The 20,214-nt window shown below is 43.8% G+C and overlaps 2 protein-coding genes across 5 annotated transcripts in view; one reads left to right on the forward strand and one right to left on the reverse strand.

Annotated features, from left to right (window-relative positions):
* Positions 1-20,214, forward strand: part of LOC117482071 (B-cell receptor CD22-like) — a 1,109,798-nt gene that overhangs the window by 443,083 nt on the left and 646,501 nt on the right. The gene's annotated exons all lie outside the window — the stretch shown is intronic.
* LOC117482053 (E3 ubiquitin/ISG15 ligase TRIM25-like) lies at positions 1,493-19,213 on the reverse strand. Of its 4 annotated transcripts, none has more exons than XM_034130034.1 (10): positions 18,855-19,213; positions 15,174-15,545; positions 14,731-14,820; positions 12,297-12,377; positions 11,086-11,238; positions 8,359-8,515; positions 7,924-7,959; positions 7,182-7,226; positions 4,906-4,983; positions 1,493-2,158 (listed from the first exon to the last, which is right to left on the reverse strand). In XM_034130034.1, the coding sequence occupies exons 1-10, from the start codon at positions 19,209-19,211 to the stop codon at positions 1,605-1,607; spliced, it is 1,923 nt and encodes a 640-aa protein (XP_033985925.1). In that variant the 5' UTR covers positions 19,212-19,213; the 3' UTR covers positions 1,493-1,604. The 4 variants fall into 4 exon arrangements, with proteins under 4 accessions (XP_033985925.1, XP_033985924.1, XP_033985927.1 ...); XM_034130033.1 differs by having other exon boundaries at positions 4,906-4,986; XM_034130036.1 differs by lacking the exon at positions 7,182-7,226.

Genomic DNA, 20,214 nt, shown 5'->3' on the forward strand with positions numbered 1-20,214 from the left:
GAGACATGAAGAAGAGGGGACACATGGTGATGTAGAAGAGACATGAAGAAGAGGGGACACATGTTGATGTAGAAGAGACATGAAGAAGAGGGGACACATGTTGATGTAGAAGAGACATGAAGAAGAGGGGACACATGTTGATGTAGAAGAGACATGAAGAAGTGGATTTTGCACAATAGGTGACCTTTAAGATTTCAAACTACTAAAAAATGGATGTTTTGACAGTAGGAAAAGCACAAGAGTAAATAATAACAGATTCAAGATTATTTTAAAGCACAGTTTCAGCGTCCTCATATTTTGCATGCTGGGAAACTTGAACAGAACAGAGCCCTTTTTTAATGTCATGTTGCTAATAATCCTGTGCAATGACAAGTCATGATATTGGGCTGAAATATGCATATTGTAAAATGTAATCATTGCGTGCACTTTGTGATTTTTAAAATACTCGTTTTGAAACCCTTTAGAGAGAGACTTAGAATGAGAGAATATGCAGAAAGACATGAATGGAAAGAGAAATGGGACGCTACTTCCTGTTGCTTCCTCGTTCGCAACGTGTTCAGTTTAAATGTTAACCCTCCTGTTGTGTTCGGGTCAAATCTGACTGATTTACTACTTTCATCAATCATAAATATTGTGTTTTACATTTGATTGCTTCAAGGCCTTATGAGATCCTCCACAGTAGGCATTTGAACATATATCTGATTACCACTTTCATAGAATTTTGAGTGTCTTAGTCGACTTTAAAACACCTATGATGCTCCCGGTCAGAAATGGCAAAGGAAATGAATGGGTGAATCTAGATTAGAGAGTACACACCCACATCTACAGACAGCTCAGACAGCTCAGACAGCTCAGACAACAAAGTGAGGGCGGTGAAACGAACACGACAGGAGGGGCTAAGGTCCTTGGCAGAGGTGGGAAGTAGTGGAGTACAAATACTTAAGTACATTGTTCTGGTATCAGTACTTTACTCCACTACTTATTCTGACGACTTTTTACTTGACTTCTTACATGTTGAACCCAAATACCTGTACTTTCTACTTCTTACATGTTGAACCCAAATACCTGTACTTTCTACTTCTTACATGTTGAACCCAAATACCTGTACTTTCTACTTCTTACATGTTGAACCCAAATACCTGTACTTTCTACTTCTCACATTTTCCAAACAGGCTGGTTCCTTTAGTTTGAATGTGTGTTTGGTGGCGTGATCATTATTATTTAGAGTCATTGCGTGCCTATTGATTTGAACACGATCCGTGTATCCATCATTTCCTGGTCTTCTCTAAAGAAGAGGGACCAATGAAAACGTTGTCATGTTGCCGTTGTTCAGCATGGAAACATTCATTAGCTAACAATGACATTATTGTTCTATTAATATAAAGGGAGGTCAGGTACTCTTTAAAACAGCTGCTAGTTATGGGTACTTTTTACTGAAGTACATTTCAAAGCCCTCTTTACTTTGACTTGAGTAAAGAAGTTTAGTCAGTACTTCTACTTTCACCAGAGTATTTTTAAACATGAGTATCTGTACTTCTACTTGAGGAAAGGATGTGTGTACTTCTGACATCTCTGGTCCTTGGGGGGGGAATGGTTGGGCAATATTAGTTTGGGTTCCCACATCCTCCTCCCTCATGGGGGCAGATGATCAGGGTGGAGTCCAGGTCCAGGCGAAACGCGGGGTAAAGCGGCTGAGAGAACGGGCATCGAAACGTGTGCAGAAGCACCATGGTGTCCGACACGCTGTAGAAAGACAACGCTCCTTTCTGCCTCTCCAAGAAAACACCAATCCTCGGGCAAGGGGGGGCAGCAACCGTGGTTTTCCGGTTATCGTGCCAAGCGGCGTATCCTGCGTGAGTGCACCTCAAACGCCACGAGTTCTCGTTTCGCCCCAAAAGGCAAGGTTTCCCGCCGCCTTTTCGTCCGATTCCTTTGTAAGTGATGCCGATATCGACCCACCCTCCGCCCCTCCACTCCACCTCCCAGTAGCTGGCTCCAAACTGGCCCTCCCTGCAGAGCACCTGGGCTACGGAGTCAAAACGCTGCTGGTGAGGAGGGTAGGGCTGGGGCTCCTCTCCACAGTGGGCACCCTGGGGACCCTCCAGGAGAACCAGGGTAGGGTGGGCAGTGTCGGTGTCCAAGGAGAGGCGGCATGAAACTGGAAGGGAAGGCAAACAAGACATGAGATTTCAAGAAGAAGGACAAGCTGGAGAAAATATTCTTCAAGGGAGACTGATGTTGGCTAATCCCTTCCTAAAAGTTCTGGTATCGGAAGTGTTCTGATGGATGGAGTCACTGTGGTGTCACTCATTGGTTTGTGGACCACCTTTAGAAAGCCTTTGCTACAGGAAGATCCTCAGGGTGACATTGAAAATAGACTGTACTAACGACTCTGAGAAAGTGGACTTGACTCAAGGTTTCTTGGGTCTTAACTTCACGATTCGAGGTTTCTTAAACTGATGAAGGAAATCACTAAAAAGGTAAAAGTAACAGTGGTTCGGACACATAACCAGAACAAACGTGTCCTTAGGCAATACCATTATGCACGGTGCAGTTAAGTTAAGAAGAGGTGCAGAACAGATTGTGAAGATCGGGAAGTTTGAAGCCGAATGGAGATTGGAGAGTCTTCAAACGGCCCCAACGGCCCTCGGGCTACCAGACGATTGAACTGCTCTGACTTCTTGTTTGTTGGGACCAGTGTCCCAAGAGGGTGGAGCTAATGGTGGAACTAATACACAGACTTTAACACCTTGGTTGCGGCCATTCAATTGCAAAGTAGAAGCACCCTTAAACAAACCCTGCCTTATCATCTATTTTGCACTAAATAGGACCAACATTTAGAAAATGAACATCATGACGATTAAAGAAGACTTAAACTAGGTATTAAGACCATAACGTCACCAGGAAAATGTTAACTGAGGTAATCTATCAGGTGAAAATGTGGTTGATTTCCTCATAGACTTCTATAGAATTTGACTTTTTTGCAACCAGTGGATTCGCCCCCTGCTGGCCATTTGAAATAATGCATTTTACAGTTTAATGCATTTCCACATTGGCTTCACTTCGACACCTTAAAGGTCCCATGTCATGCTTTTCTGGTTATTACCCATCCCCTTGTGTTATGAAGGTTTCTCTGCATGTAAACGGTCTGCAGAGTCACAAACCCTCAAAGTACACCCTGTAGCGAGTAAAACTCTAACACAGAGAAGACCTGTCTATGCTGCCCCAGAACGCCTCGTTGGAGATTTCTCTTTTTCTTCCTGGGTACAGTGACGTATTTGGGTATAGTGACGTAACGTAATGTAACGGCTCCGCGGATTGGTCCAAATGGAACAATCCGTGGAGCCGTTACGTTACGTTACGTCCGCGGAGCCGTTACGTAATCCTCACACACACACACACTCAATCTTTTCTCAGCTGCAGCGCCGCCGATTTCTCCTCCCTGAGGCGGTGGGACGCGGCGAGGCTGTGAGTCGGTGTGTGAGCACACACACAAACTCCCAGCCAGGCTGCGGGTGTGTGTGTGTGTTCGGGCTGGGTTTCGCTGTGTCTCGCTGTCTCGCAGATGGCCACTGGGCTCACAGACAGGGAGGGGACAGGAGCTCCAACAAGCCGTGTAGGACAGAGAGTGAATACACATACTATACAGAGATGCTGTATGACAAACCAATGTGAGTTTGGAAAATTGCACAATATAAATCTAAATGGAATTATGATCAGTAGAAATGGCCATGACATGGGACCTTTAAAGTAGACCTATCATGCTATATTTGAATAATATAGTGTAGGACCATACCTATAAGGCATATTTATACTTTTTTTTTTTCAAAATACCAAACAGATCATGCATTTTAGCCATGCCTCATTTCGCTCAATTTGAAAAATGTTAGCTCTGCTCTGCAAGGGCTGAAGCTGTGAGAACAGCACCACCTACAGGCCTGGCATATGTACTACAGCGTCTCCAGCGCTTTCGAACGGCAATGGCCGTGGCTGTCTCCTCCTGATTGGTGGAGTTGGCCCAATAGCCGTAGCGCCACCGTCCTGACGTCAGGACAGTGTTCAAATCTGGATCAGTTTTTATCAGATCTGTTGCAGCCCCTTTTTTAGAGATTTGGGTATGGAGGAAAATAGAGAGGGTTGTGTTTTCTGACACTTGGTGAGTTCCCTGGAACACCGGGGACACATATTCATGGAGAAAAGACGTACAAAAGTGCATTTTGCATGATAGGTCCCCTTTAAGATAACTTGTTGGTGATGACGCAGGCATGAAATCTACTTCCTTTTTCTACTCTAGAGTTGAGTCAGACACCAAAAACTGCCAAAAACATTGTTAAGCCAGCTGACAGTTTGGCATGAGGCAGATAACCCTAATCCTCCTCTGACCAGATGAATAATGAATGCATGACAAGGTGACGGTGCGTTGTCAGACTGTCAGCTGCCTGGTTTTAATAAAGAACCTGTCCGTCATAAATACACTATGATTGCCATCCATCATTGATAAAGATCCAGACAGGACTTTCAGGTTTCTCTCATTATCTCCTGAGTCCGAAGCATGGAGAGAAGAAAGAGGAAGCATGGAAAGAGTGTCAACGAAACTGAATAGGTGCACCAGAGGGAAGGAAGAGAAGGCAAGGCAAGTTTATTTATATAGCACCTTTCAAAGTGCTTTACAAAATGAAAGACATTAAGAAAATGGCATTTAAAAACAGTCATTAAAAAGCAAAGACTGAAGAAAAGTCTTCAGCCTGGATTTAAAAGTAGTCAGAGTCGCAGCGGACCTGCAGGTTTCTGGGAGTTTGATCCAGATATTTGGAGCTTCATAACTGAACGCTGCTTTTACCATGTTTGGTTCTGAGAAGGGATGAAGAAGGAAAGGAGAGAAGGAAAGGAAAGAAGGGTACTTACACCTGAGGAAAGCTGCTCTCATCCTCTGATCGGCCGGCTGCAGAGACAGAGAGGACAGAGCGAAGGACGAAACAGTCACTGCTGAGAGAAGACAAAGAGACACTGTTAGTTATTACTTTTGTCCATATTGTGGAAACTATTGGAAGGAAATAAGTGCAAGAAATGACACGCAATGTTAGATAAAGACATTATGAGTTAGACAAGTGATGAAAAATACATGCATGACAAAACAGGAGGTAAAAGTCGGAGCATCCACACAGAGGGAACCACATAGGAAAAGATGAATTACATAAATCCAATAAATCAAGGTTATGACACCCTGTTAACAAACAAACCTTACCAAGCATTTGTGAAATAGCATTAGAACCAAACAGTAAAGTCACTACATGTAGCATTTGTTTGTGAGGAGCGTCTTTTAAATGATTCGGTGTGTTTTCTTCTCATGAAAGCTGGTGCAGTTTGTGTCCTTTACACCCCATTTACACGGGAGCGCAAACGCAAACGGACCGAATTCGTTATCAATAAAGTCTTCTGTTCACACGCATTCGGCTCATTTAACGTGTCCGTTCACACGAGACCTCTGGAAACGCTGTAGTACATATGTCGGGCCTGTAAGTGGCGCTGTACTTCAGCACGAGACCGCTCGTAAGCGCTGGAGACGCTGTAGTACATATGCCGGGCCTGTAAGTGGCGCTGTACTTCCGCCACAAAATACACCAAAAGCAGCGAAGAAGACCCCCGAGCACGGTTGCCATGGTTGCCCTTCTGTTTAAGCCCCGCGGTGGATTTAGCAACATGTAGTTCATGTAATTCTCCATGTCCACTTGTTGCTGATGGTTGTGAGGAGCTGTAGATTTTGCGCTAACATCTGTAGCATGGTCAGTAGCAGTAGCACTAGCAGTAGCTACTGACAGTAGCTACTGCTAGTGCTACTGCTACTGACCATGCTACAGCAGTGAGCAGCAGAGGTGGGGAGAGGCGGGGCTATGGCTTCATCGTTATCAGGAAATGATCGTATAGGGCGTACACACGGAGCTGTTTGCCCCCCCAGAGCGTTCCGTCCTCAGATCTATCCACCTTGAGACCCGTTATCGTTTGCGCGGTCCGTTTCCGTGGTTCCGTTACGGCCTCGTGTGAACGAACGGGCTATACGCGAGAGAAAAGTAGCGGATACAACCCGTTTCGTTCCCGTGTAAACAGCACCTCACACCCAAGAGATAGAGCCAGATTACAATTAAGATCCTAGTTACTTTGTTTCGAAAGGAATAGTTCTGCATTTTGGGAAATATGCTTCATAACACTCACAAGAAAACAAATGAGCATGCTTCCCAAAGAATGCCACGCTTTTTCTTTAAAGTGAATACATTCGTTAATAGTATTCAGTCTTAACAACTTGTTAAAGAAACAAAGCTAGCTGTGCTTATTATCATTCTTATCAGTAACAATAAAGTGACTACATGTAGAATTAGTTTGCAAGGAGCAGGTTTGACATGATTTATATATCATAACGACAATATCATTGATTAGAAAGAGCACTACGACCTTTTTAGACCATTATTCTTTGCAAAATCCTACATATAGTTGCTTTATTATTAAAGGAGTTGTTCAACATTTTGGGGAAAAGGCCTGGTAACTCTCTGCAAATAAGCGAATACGCATGGTCCCCAAAACATGCCAATCTATTCCTTTAAAGGGGACCTATCATGCAAAATGCACTTTTGTACGTCTTTTCTACATGAATATGTGTCCCCGGTGTTCCAGGGAACTCACCAAGTGTCAGAAAACACAACCCTCTCTATTTTCCTCCATACCCAAATCTCTAAAAAAGGGGCTGCAACGGATCTGATAAAAACTGATCCAGATTTGAACACTGTCCTGACGTCAGGACGGTGGCGCTACGGCTATTGGGCCAACCCCACCAATCAGGAGGAGACAGCCACGGCCATTGCCGTTCGAAAGCGCTGGAGACGCTGTAGTACATATGCCAGGCCAGTAGATGGTGCTGTTCTCACTGAATCTGCCCAGAGCTAGAAATGGTCAAATTGAGCGAAATGAGGCATGGCTAAAATGCATGATCTGTTTGGTATTTTGAAAAGAAAAAAGTATAAATATGCCTTATATAGGTATGGTCCTACACTATATTATTCAAATATAGCATGATAGGTCCACTTTAAAGTCATTAGATCTGCTGGTTAGTGAGCATGCCAACAAAAGCAGAATCAGCTGTTGAAGTTAGTTCACCAAAAAAGTACCAAAACCCCACATTCTTTACTTACCCCCTGTGGTGTGTTGCCTTGCAGATTGTGATGGTTTGGAGTTCTCTGCACAGGCACCCCCCCCCCAATACAATAAATATCAATGATTTTACATATTCTTAACTCAATAACACTGATAATAACTAAATCCAAGTTGACAAAAAAAACACATTTTGATTGAAACACTTCCATACAACGACTAGTTTTATCCTCAAGGAATACAAAATGACCATTACTCCGCAAGTGTTACCTTGAATGGTGAACAAAGAACCCAAAATCATAGCAAACGTTTTTATTTGTTTCAGTAAGTCTGTTAACAAACTCACAGACAGCTCGTACAGAATAATCCAAGCCCATTCTCCAGTCGTATGCTCACTACTTCCAAAACATTTTTCACTAAAACCTTCATATTTGAAACACTTCTGACTGGGAAGGCATGGGATAAAAGCAACGTTTCCTTCAATAATTCAAGGTAAGGTAACACAGGCTGAGGGGAAGATATACAAATGTTGTTTTTGTGACTTATTCCCGAGAAAGTTGGACTTTGAATGCTGATAGTGAAGATAAGCTGAACAGATCAGAATGACTGTGTTCAGGCTCCTTCCTCTGCTCCATGAATCATTCACACTAACCCCAACAGTGTTAGATGTCATGTCAAACCTTCAGCGTGTGTGTATGTGTGTGTGTGTGTGTGTGTGTGCGTGTGTGTGTGTGTGCGTGTGTTTGTGTGTGTGTGTGTGTGTATCATGTGTCTTCTGCTTACCTTTTACACACCCTCCACCCACGTAGTCCTCATTAACTGAAAGCAAAACAAAATTTGCAATAGTTATATTATATGTTTAAATACATGATATATTGTATTTTATTTCCTGGTTCACGGTTCAAAGCAGTATTCAATGTTTACTTCAGATTCGCTCCACGTCAGAAATGATCATGCTTGTAATATGTCTATCTCCATAGAGGCTGAATCATCATGTTAATCACATAGCTATCATATGCCTCAAACAGTCCTGATGCTCTTCTAGGTAATCATACATCCTGTCATGTACACAGCTACAGTTGGGATACCTTTGTTATCATGTGGACTCTGATATTGGAAGAGTACATTGACTATTTTCCCATCAATATGCTTTAGAGTAGCGCTAGTGTCTCCATGTCTGAGTGTTGTTGTAACCCATTGGACGCTCTCTCTCTGTACCTGCGTGGCTGATCTTTTCCCCCTCCTCCCTGCAGAGCTCCTCCATGCGGCTGCGCAGACGACTCAGCGCTCTGCGGGCGCCACTGAACCCCTCGGGGGGGAGAGAGAGGGAGAGAGAGGGGCGAGAGGAGAGAGGGACGCACAGCAGGGGGGCAGCCTGGGGTTAAACAGACAGACAGAGAGAGAGAGAGAGAGAGAGAGAGAGAGAGAGAGAGAGAGAGAGAGAGAGAGAGAGAGAGACAGAGAGAGAGAGAGAGAGAGAGGAGAGAGAGAGAGAGAGAGAGAGAGAGAGACAGAGAGAGAGACAGAGAGAGAGAGAGACAGAGAGAGAGAAAAGTCCTCTTTTATTCCACGTGTAATTCAATTTGCAAACAGTCCTTTTCCACCGCTGACTCATCCATCACTTCCTGCTCCATCCAGGCTGTTTCTTAATGCCTCCAGGATGCATTAGAGGTAATGGGCTAATGTGCAGAGGTTGAAGAAGCATTACAGAAAGACCCCCAGTGAGATTTTACAATGTGTTATTAGCAGGGTTGGGAGGGTTACTTTGTAAATGTAATCAGTTACTGATTACTGAATACATGGCTCTGAAAGTAATCCGAATACAGTTACAGTTACGTGTCTTAAAAAAGTAACGTAATCAGATTACTTTTAGATTACTTTCTGTAATGATTCGGCTGTACCTTTTGTGGGGGAAACTTCTGTGTAGCAATGCATTGGGAGTCACCGACTCAGGAAGGAGACACGGTGAGAGTTGGAGCTTTGATGTCAAACACTGATGGGTTTATTCAGAGTATTCGGCCGGAGGATTCACATCACAAGTCAAAGAGTCAGAGGTTCTGACTACACGGTAGAGTTGCCACGTCAATTCTGAAGAGCCTCTCTCTATGCTAGACCTTTTAACAGGTTCACAGAGAGAAATCAACATCTCTGAAGGAGTAGACTAAACAGCTGGGAACACTGAACCACCTGCGTCCGACACTCATGGCCTCAAGGATTTCACATCTTAGAGTCCACAAACACCGATAAAGAAGTGCCTCAGCGTTCTCACAATAAGTACCCTTCGTGCCAGAGAAGTTGACCGGTCACAAACTGATGACAACAACACATATGGCACCAAGGCCTTTCCTTAAAGGAGATAACAGACGTCAGAGTAGATCATACAACGTCACAGAGCAAAAGGTTAGATATCTAGAAGAATTATTCCTTAACACCTTTAGTAATGAATATTAAATGTTGTGAGGAAATCTTTCCACCAATAATTCCAATAAGTAATCCAAAATGTATTCACTTCAGGTTTACGAAAGTAACTGTAATCAGATTACTCGTTTTTCAAAAGTAACGCGAGCTGAATACAGTTACTTGATTTTTGTATTCTGATTACGTAACGCCGTTACATTCCGTTACAACCCAACCCTGGTTATCACTGGCTGCTTCTTCCCTACGTCAGACTGAAACAACACTACTTTTTATAATGCTGCTACTTCTTGTTTGACCATGGCTATATGCTAGAGAGATATATATAGGCTTTTCTATTATCTTACTCTTCTTATGTCTGCCTTGTATCTGCATGTCCCATTGCCGTACCAGTTCAAATGTTCCTGCTGTGGGACGATAACAACCATTTCTGATTCAGATCGGACACAAAAATCCCCACTAAGTTCCTTACATTTTCGTGAAGTATTGGATCAGTTATTTAATTTAAAAACAGACTAAGAGATCCCTTTTAGGTTTGTACCTAGCAGACCCTTCAGATGTTCTGCAGCTGGACCCCTTCTCCACGATGACTTAACACAAAGTGCATATAATGCAAGCTTCAGTAATGTTCAAATTCCTATGTAAGAGAGCTGAGTAATGCCCCCCCCCCCCTGCTAAAGTGCTTCTTGTGTTTCTGAGAGCTTCAGTGTGATAACGTCTGTACAGGATCAATACATCCATTTAGACATGTTGCCTGTAATTTCATTCTCTCCTTACTCAGCTCTTTTCTTTAGACCAGAGACTCTGAAGTCTGTGGAGAGTTTCCTACATGGCCTCAAAGACTTTATGTAACAAAAATACATTTACTTTGACACCAGCATGTTTACAACATATTACATTACATGACATGTCACTTGTTAGACGCTTTTATCCAAAGCGACTTACATACTCAATACTGTGGGCAATCCCCACAGGAGCACTTTGTGGTTAAGTGTCTCAGGGACACAACGACATGCTGACTGCAGTGGGGTTTGAACCTGTGACCCCCTGATCACCAACACCAACGCACAACCCACTGCACCACACGCCTCCCCAAATATGCCACTAACCTCACAAAACAATGACCTCACCAACTACATATCTTAATCTTAGTTTAGTTTATTGAATGAATAAAAGATTAGTTTGAACTAACTTTAAAGCTAACACTGACAGAATATATTTGTTTCTTTATCCCTAATTTAGCACTTACTAAAGAACGCAATTTGAGACTAGAGAAGTTCCTGGTGGATTTAGTGAATGGTAGCTGAAAAGAGTGAAATGTGTTATTCCGTTTTGACTGACAACAACAACAACAACAACACGTGATGTGAGACAAAAACGAAACAACTGGGTTCAATGCTTCCAATTCTTTGGAAAGGCTCTTTGAGCATGTTGTCTCTCACTGATCGTGCTGTCACGTTAAAAGCATTTCAGACTTGATCTGAGCATTAAAGTATTATCGTACCGTATTTACAATCTGTCTCCCCTCACCTGCGGGAAGTGTGTGTTGTCGTCGCTCTGCAGCAGCTCACAGATCTCCTTCTCTCTCCTCCTCAGATCCTCCAGATCTTTCTCCAGCTGCTCCACGTCTCGCTCCGCCCGCCCCACCACCGCCCGCTCCTTCGTCTCCAGCCGCGCTCTGACCTGCCGCACACGAGGACACGAGCAGATTAAAGGGGACCTATTATGCAAAATCCACTTCTTCATGTCTCTTCTACATCAACATGTGTCCCCTCTTCTTCATGTCTCTTCTACATCAACATGTGTCCCCTCTTCTTCATGTCTCCTCTACATCAACATGTGTCCCCTCTTCCTCATGTTTCTTCTACATCAACATGTGTCCCCTCTTCTTCATGTCTCTTCTACATCAACATGTGTCCCCTCTTCTTCATGTCTCTTCTACATCAACATGTGTCCCCTCTTCTTCATGTCTCTTCTACATCAACATGTGTCCCCTCTTCTTCATGTCTCTTCTACATCAACATGTGTCCCCTCTTCTTCATGTCTCTTCTACATCAACATGTGTCCCCTCTTCTTCATGTCTCTTCTACATCAACATGTGTCCCCTCTTCTTCATGTACATCAACAGTGTCCCCTCTTCTTCATGTCTCTTCTACATCAACATGTGTCCCCTCTTCTTCATGTCTCTTCTACATCAACATGTGTCCCCCTCTTCTTCATGTCTCTTCTACATCAACATGTGTCCCCTCTTCTTCATGTCTCTTCTACATCAACATGTGTCCCCTCTTCTTCATGTCTCTTCTACATCAACATGTGTCCCCTCTTCTTCATGTCTCTTCTACATCAACATGTGTCCCCTCTTCTTCATGTCTCTTCTACATCAACATGTGTCCCCTCTTCTTCATGTCTCTTCTACATCAACATGTGTCCCCTCTTCTTCATGTCTCTTCTACATCAACATGTGTCCCCTCTTCTTCATGTCTCTTCTACATCAACATGTGTCCCCTCTTCATTGCTCAGAATCATTGCTAATATTACACACATTGCTATAGCCTTACTGCTAATATGTCCCTGAACCTCCTTGAATCAGCAGACCTTCTGACATGTAGAGTATAAAAAGATATTGTGAATATTGAGGACTTAAACTTGATTAGAATCCACTTGTTTCTCGTCTCCTTTGTAAGACTTGCAGATATATTTATTAAAGTACTTTAAGCTTTAGGGGATGACACGCTCCTGACCTCTGCTTTGGTTTTCTCCAGACGGAGGGCCATGTCTGCAAACACGGCTTCACTGTCCTCCAGAACAGCCGACGCTGACACCTGAAACACACAGAGAGTAACAACTGAAGTAGTTAAGATCACAAAGATGGGATTTCACATGATGCTTGATACTGTCAAAATCAATACTACACTCTTACATTATAACAGATTTAAAAAAGTAGGGGTCTGAGCTCATGCGGGACCCGGCAGCTACTGTCTAAACTAAATACTGCCGTGATGAAACGCCATATCATGGATTATCAAGGATTATTTCTGAAACAGTATGGAGCTCAAAGGCTTTCTCTCTTGCCGGTTATACCACAAGGTGAGTTCCTTTTTATTTCCTGCTTCTTCACACACATGCTCTCCAGTACAGGTTAGCTCTGAGTGTTAGCCATGCTAATGTAAACACCGACCATATTACGTCCAAAACAGTCGGGCATTGTTTCTGATAGCAACGTTTCTGATAGGGCCGTGGGTCCACATTTCAGATATTACGTCATATCGGACGCAAATCTGGATCAGCTCCGTTGTTCCCCTGTTTTTAGAGATTTGGGTACGGAGGAAAAGAGAGAGGGTTTTATTTTCTGACGCTGCGTGAGTTCACTGACACACCGGGGACACTTGTTGATGTAGAAAACACATCAACAAGTGCATTTTGCATGATAGGTCCCCTTTAAGGCAATACAAACAACATGTGAACAGATCAGATGAACTGATTGTCATTAAGCCTTCACTAGGACAATGTGAATGCAGACAAATAAACAAATAAAGCATCAAATTGTGCACCTTTCATGGAGCTGTGATCAGGAATTAACCTGTGCCCTTTGAGTGATAGGAAAGATAACTAATGGCGCAGTTCCACTGCAGCGCGGAGCTCGCTTTAAGCGTGCCGTGTCGTGCCGTCCCCTTTTTTGGTTGTGCTTCCACTAGGCCTCGTTCCGGCGCGGCACGGCGCGGGGCCACTTTTTCCCCTCTTTTCTGGCCCTAGAAAATTGTGGTTCTATCGGGGCCAACAAACAGGGCTGAGTCGGGCTGAGTATGCTAAACTAGAGAGAGGAGCGCTGGCAAGAGGGCTAGAACTACAACAAGATGGACATATTTGACCGTGATTTAATTGTAATACACGTTTCAAAATGATGCCGAAGTAACAACATACTGATACCGGTTAGTAAAAACCATGAATTAATGCTTTGTCAAGTCTGCAGACAGACGGCAGGCGAAAAACCTTTTAAAATGCGTGTTTTTCTAGATGGAGATTGGCTAAGCTAACGCAGTATATGCTCTGACCGTCCACACTCACAACAACGGCCTATACAGACATAAATAAAGCAGCGACTGTATTCACCATGACACAGGCAGTCTGTGGTTTGTACTTGTTTAACTTTTGTCGAGTTTCTGAACAGATATGAGGAGCTGTGAGCTCTGAGTGCTAACAGCTAACGGTTGTGTTGTTTTTCTGGGGTTCTCATTGAAGATGACGTCACGGCTCCGCCTACACTGCGTTACTATAGATACTACCCCAGTTCCTAAACTGTAATGGAAGCGCAGCATGAAGTGAGTCGGCCCTGTTAAGGCCCAACGCGGCCAAGCCGTACCGAGCCGTACCGAGTGTGGCCGAGGCCGACCGTGTAGTGGAAATGCGCCATAACATGCAGTAGAAAGAAGATGTCAGCCTGTTTGAGAGCTAATGCAGTGTGAAAAGCTCAGGGGAGGAGGAGGAGACGGTTTCCTGGAAGACTGAAGGAGCGGCTGCTACGTCATTTAGCTAATGGAAACTGGAGAGATAGAGAGTGTGTGAGCCGGGTGCTCGGGGAGTATGTGTGTGTGTGTGTGTGTGTGTGTGTGTGTGTGTGTGTGTGTGTGTATGTGTGTGTGTGTGTGTGTGTGTGTGTGTGTGTGTGTGTGTGTGTGTGTGTGTGTGTGTGTGTGTGTGTGTGTAATGTAAATGACAAGTCTATTTATACAGCGCTGTATCTCACATGCTCCACAGAGGCACAGACACTACTGGAGGTGTTGCATACATGTTAAAATGGGAGAGATTGTCAAACTAGGCTGATTTATTGCTCTGACGTCAGGGAAATATTCATATAAGTATGCTATGAAGTTAAGAGAAATAGTCAAATAGTCAAATATACATAAAAAAAACTAAAGAAATTGGATAGAATATTCTTATAAAACATATGACGTTCACAAATATAGGAAGTGAAAGCAAGACTGGTTGATAAAAAATATCAAATCAAATAAATATATTCATATATTATAATATTTACATAGGAAGTTAAAGAAATGGTCTACTAAAAGTTAAATTAAGAAAGTGCAATGTAATCCAGGGAGAGTGATCCTCCTCTGTTGCTCTCCCCAAGGCTTGTAACACGGTGTGTGTGTGTGTGTGTGTGTGTGTGTGTCTCACCTTGAGGGAATCCAGGCTTTGTTGAAACTCCTCCAACTCCCTCTCTCCGGTGCGTGTCCTCACCTGAACCGTCCTCTGAGCCTCCTGCAGCTGAAGCCACACACACACACACACACACACACACACACACACACACACACACACACACACACACACACACACACACACACACACACACACACACACACACACACACACACACACACACACCACACACACACACACACACACACACACACACACACACACACACACACACACACACACACACACACACACACACACACACACACACACACACACACACACACACACACACACACACACACACACACACACACACACACACACACACACACACACACACACACACAGTACTTAGTTACTTTACACCTCTCCTGGTATCTTATCTTAACTACAGTAGATCTCCTTAGTTACTGTACCTGTCTCCTGTGTCTCTGCGCCTCCACGTTATGCGCCTCCTCCTGGTCCTCACACAGCAGGCAGTCTCCTCTCCACCCCCCACCCTCCTCCTCCCCCTCCTCCCCTACAGACCTCAGTCCGAGGCGGTGTTGAGCACAGAGCCTCTCGGACAGACTCTCCACGGCGGACACCAGTTTGTGGCGGCGCAGCGTCACCACGTCGCGGTGCGGGAGGCCGTGCAGCTCGCAGAACGAGGCCAGGCACACGAGGCACGACTTCTCCGCCCGCAGACGGCTCTCTGAAGGACAGAAGTCACACGGCACGTCCCCGAACCCCCCCATGAAGAGCTCCGGAGCCGAGAGCATCTCACTCAGCTTCAGTTTGTCCACCATCTGCGGGTAGAAGAGAGACAAGGTGGAGACAAAGAGTCACATGTGGGAGAAAGAGAGGAGGTGCACTGAAGAAACTGAAACGTTGACTTTAAAGAACCTATTATGGAAAATCCTCTTCTTCATGTCTCTTCTACATCAACATGTGTCCCCTCTTCTTCATGTCTCTTCTACATCAACATGTGTCCCCTCTTCTTCATGTCTCTTCTACATCAACATGTGTCCCCTCTTCTTCATGTCTCTTCTACATCAACATGTGTCCCCTCTTCTTCATGTCTCTTCTACATCAACATGTGTCCCCTCTTCTTCATGTCTCTTCTACATCAACATGTGTCCCCTCTTCTTCATGTCTCTTCTACATCAACACGTGTCCCCTCTTCTTCATGTCTCTTCTACATCAACACGTGTCCCCTCTTCTTCATGTCTCTTCTACATCAACACGTGTCCCCTCTTCTTCATGTCTCTTCTACATCAACACGTGTCCCCTCTTCTTCATGTCTCTTCTACATCAACATGTGTCCCCTCTTCTTCATGTCTCTTCTTCATCAACATGTGTCCCCTCTTCTTCATGTCTCTTCTACATCAACATGTGTCCCCTCTTCTTCATGTCTCTTCTACATCAACATGTGTCCCCTCTTCTTCATGTCTCTTCTACATCAACATGTGTCCCCTCTTCTTCATGTCTCTTCTTCATCAACATGTGTCCCCTCTTCTTCATGTCTCTTCTACATCAACATGTGTCCCCTCTTCTTCATGTCTCTTCTACATCAACATGTGTCCCCTCTTCTTCATGTCTCTTCTACATAAACATGTGTCCCCTCTTCTTCATGTCTCTTCTACATCAACATGTGTCCCCTCTTCTTCATGTCTCTTCTACATCAACATGTGTCCCCTCTTCTTCATGTCTCTTCTTCATCAACATGTGTCCCCTCTGTGGAAAGAGACTCTGAAAGTTTCAGGAACAAAGATTCTCTCTCTTTTTGATCCATTTCTATAAAAAACCTGTCTGAAAATGAGCTGATCAGATTTTGGCCACTTTATGATGTCATAACGATGTTTTGTCTTGTGTAACTATTAGCCAATCAGCAACCAAGGTAACCCCCCCCCCCACCTTATCACCTGAATCTCCTCCTAGAGCACCATTGAGTTCTTTGTAACCAAATCTCTCTCAGAGGGGCGTGGGGAGGGGCTCCTTATTTTCATCTAAAGTAACAGACAGAGAATCAGCACTTTGGAAACAGGGCTGAAGCAGAGGGGATTATGGGTAATGCTGCAATGATCTGTTTGGTGTTTCAGCCAATCAGAGACAGGCTCTGTATATATCTGAGACCTGTAATATATTGATGAAAAACAGTATAATAGGCAGGGTCGGCTTCATGGGGGGGTCATTCGCGGGCCATGCCCCCCCAAACGAGTCACTCCCCAACGCAGGGCAGGCAAGCCCTGCCACTTTGCCGTTTTTTGGTTTTGTTATCATATTATAAGTGAAAACGTTTCCACTAAATATTTTTTGTGTGAAATAAATCATAAATAAAGAATACAAATAATAAACACAGCCTGAGGTGTGCTCACTGCTGCTCTTTGATTGGTGTGTTGCTTGACCAATGACCCCCGACCTTTGTTTTGTTGTCATTACGTGGCTGTGTGTTTACTTGTAAGCCCAGTTGCGATCTGTTCATCTGTTACACTGGTAAAGCCATCGAAGATAATATGATACAGTACCAGTACTTCTGGGTCTCTGTGTTTCATTCAAGCTCGGCTCTGTGTGTGTGTGGCACGAGCGCATTTTGTTGTTGTTAGCATCTGGTTAGCTAGCTATGCTAACGGATATAAAGAGCTGTTTCTACAACAAGTGTGGAGGAGAGCCCTCTCCTGTCAGACTGAGAGGCTCAGATAACTACAGCTCACTGAGCTAAAGGACTCTGTCAGTGTTTAGATAGTTAACTTCAGTTATCTCAGTGGGTCTCAAACGGTTTGGTCACCATTTATGTAAACAAGTATTTCCGAGGAACACCTTTATATGATCATTGTAGTTATTAAAAAATAAGAGAATAAATGAAAAACAGGTATGAAATACTATATGACAGTAACACAAGAATACAGTTTGAAAGGGGAGTGATTTGTAAAATAAAGAAAAAGTAAATCTGCTTACAGTTCTGTTTCATATGGTGTTGAGAGATGTATCCATAGATCTCTTCATGTTGCTCTCAAAGTGCACCAGATTGATGCATTTAACTTCAACATTTAAAAACAAATCAAGCCCCCGGACCCCCCTAGAGGAGGTTAGGTCCACCCCCCACCTAAAACATGTTCACATGGATAGGATACTAAAACATTTGCACACTTTTTATATGGTGGCCTATGTCCATATGTTTCTGTTTGGGTGGTCGTGCCACAACCGTGCCTGTATGCACAAGTCATAGGTGCGCTACACCCCTGCAATGTGTGTGAAAGACAACTGACTTCACAGCATGGTTTGAAATTGAAGTTGCGTTGGTGTTTGTGTGTTGACGGCAGTTTGTGCCCCCCCCCCCCCCCCCCCGTGGTAAATGATTTCCCCCCCATTCGATTTGTTCTAGAGCCGACCCTGATAATAGGGGACCTTTAATTAAAGGCATTATAAAGGTGCACTGAAGAAACTGACATGTTGTCTTTGATTCAGAAAACCTTTATTAGTCCCACAGAGGGGACATGTACATCTGTTACAGCAGAAAAGAGCCAAAGACAGCTTAATGTGACCTAAGAAGCATGCTTAAAAAAGTATTAAAGATACAAAAATGATAATAAAAAAAGTTACACAATTTACAAAATACACATCCTGTAACAGTTCTGAGGATTTAGCAGCCAGGTATATATTGCACATAATGCACATAGTTGGTTGGTATTTGACAGCTAAAAAAGCCAAGTTTCAGAAGGGCGACTGTCAATCAAATGAAAGATATCGTCTCAATTTATGGGAGAAATGACCAAAACCCACTCAGTCCCCCTTACCTCCGCGAGCACGTCTTTAATGCTTTATAGTAAAAAAAATATATATATAGTAAAAGTCAATTATTTTCCTTAGTTGATTGATTGACATCTGAAACAGCTAATGGTGAAAGCCAAAAGAAAAAAAGGGAAACAAAAGAAAACAACCCGTATAAGTGTACATGTTTTGTTTTAAAATAACTGCCATGTGTGGAATAAACAAATAAAATAATGAAAATAAAAATACTTTTCTTGCTTTCTAAATTGCCATTTGACTTTCAATCAAATGCGGGATATCGTCTCAAAAAATGGGAGAAATGATCAAAACCCACTCAGCCCCCTTACCTCCGCGAGCACGGTGTTCCTGCGCAGCACGGGGCGCGGGCTGAAGGTCTCGCGGCACTGCGGGCAGCTGAAGTGTCCCTCCGCCTGGTCCCAGTAGTTGTTGATGCAGGTCTTGCAGTAGGTGTGTCCGCAGGGGGTGGAAACCGGCTCCTTCAGGGTGTCCAGACACACCGGGCACCGGAACTGACTCTCCGTTACCGATATGTTCGCCTGGGCCATGATTACCGGAGCGGGGGGGAGCTCCGTGGACCCGGGAAAAGAGTCCTGAACCTCCGCCTGTTGAGTCGGTGTTGTTGCTGGAGCAGCTGTTCCTTGTTGTTGTGAAGGGGCGGGGTCACCGAGCAGGAAGTAGTGCATCCGCAATGAGAGAGTGTGGGAGATCTGCCCTGCATTCTGTCTGACAGGCAAGTGGAGGAACAGGTAAACCCACATGTAAATATAAACACTCCTACTATCTTACAGGGGAAGTGAGGGGAATTGTACTTTCTATTATGTTCTATTTTATTTTATTTACCTGTACTATTTTATCAGTTTTATTGTGTTACACTGTTGGAGGAGCCTGTGACCTAAGCATTTCATTGTCATAACTACACTGTAGCTATGCACACATGACAATAAAAGCCTTGAATCTTGAAACTTGACACGTGTACATTTGGAAATCTCTTTTTGGATTACTTTAAAATCAAATACTAAGAATATTGCTTCTCCTACTAAAACCTACGGAAGAGGATTATGGCCAGACAAGTGGAGGAACAGTTTGTCCACATGTCAATATAAACACTCCTACTGTTTTACAGGGGAAGTGAGGGGAATTGTATGTTTGAAAATCACTTTTGCATTACTTTAAAGGGGACCTATCATGCAAAATGCACTTTTGTACGTCTTTTATACATGAATATGTGTCCCCGGTGTTCCAGGGAACTCACCAAGTGTCAGAAAACACAACCCTCTCTATTTTCCTCCATACCCAAATCTCTGAAAAAGGGGCTGCAACGGATCTGATAAAAACTGATCCAGATTTGAACACTGTCCTGACGTCAGGACGGTGGCGCTACGGCTATTGGGCCAACTCCACCAATCAGGAGGAGACAGCCACGGCCATTGCCGTTCGAAAGCGCTGGAGACGCTGTAGTACATATGCCAGGCCTGTAGGTGGTGCTGTTCTCAAAGAATCAGCCCTTGCAAAAACAGATCTAAAAAATGTCAAATTGAGCAAAATGAGGCATGGCTAAAATGCATGATCTGTTTGGTATTTTGAAAAAAAAAAAGTATAAATATGCCTTATATAGGTATGGTCCTACACTATATTATTCAAATATAGCATGATAGGTCCACTTTAAAATCAGATATTGAGAATATT

The sequence above is a fragment of the Trematomus bernacchii genome, unplaced genomic scaffold (genome assembly GCF_902827165.1).
Source record: "Trematomus bernacchii unplaced genomic scaffold, fTreBer1.1, whole genome shotgun sequence".
In the NCBI taxonomy this organism is placed as follows: Eukaryota; Metazoa; Chordata; class Actinopteri; order Perciformes; family Nototheniidae; genus Trematomus; species Trematomus bernacchii.

Coding starts and splice junctions, on each gene's coding strand:
- LOC117482053 (XM_034130033.1), bottom strand. CDS start 19,211: ATGCACTACTTCCTGCTCGGTGACCCCGCCCCTTCACAACAACAAGGA. Junction 7,960..8,358: donor GGAAAAGATCAGCCACGCAG/GTACAGAGAGAG, acceptor TTTTGCTTTCAG/TTAATGAGGACTACGTGGGT. Junction 4,987..7,181: donor AAGGCAACACACCACAGGGG/GTAAGTAAAGAA, acceptor GTCTTCTCTCAG/CAGTGACTGTTTCGTCCTTC.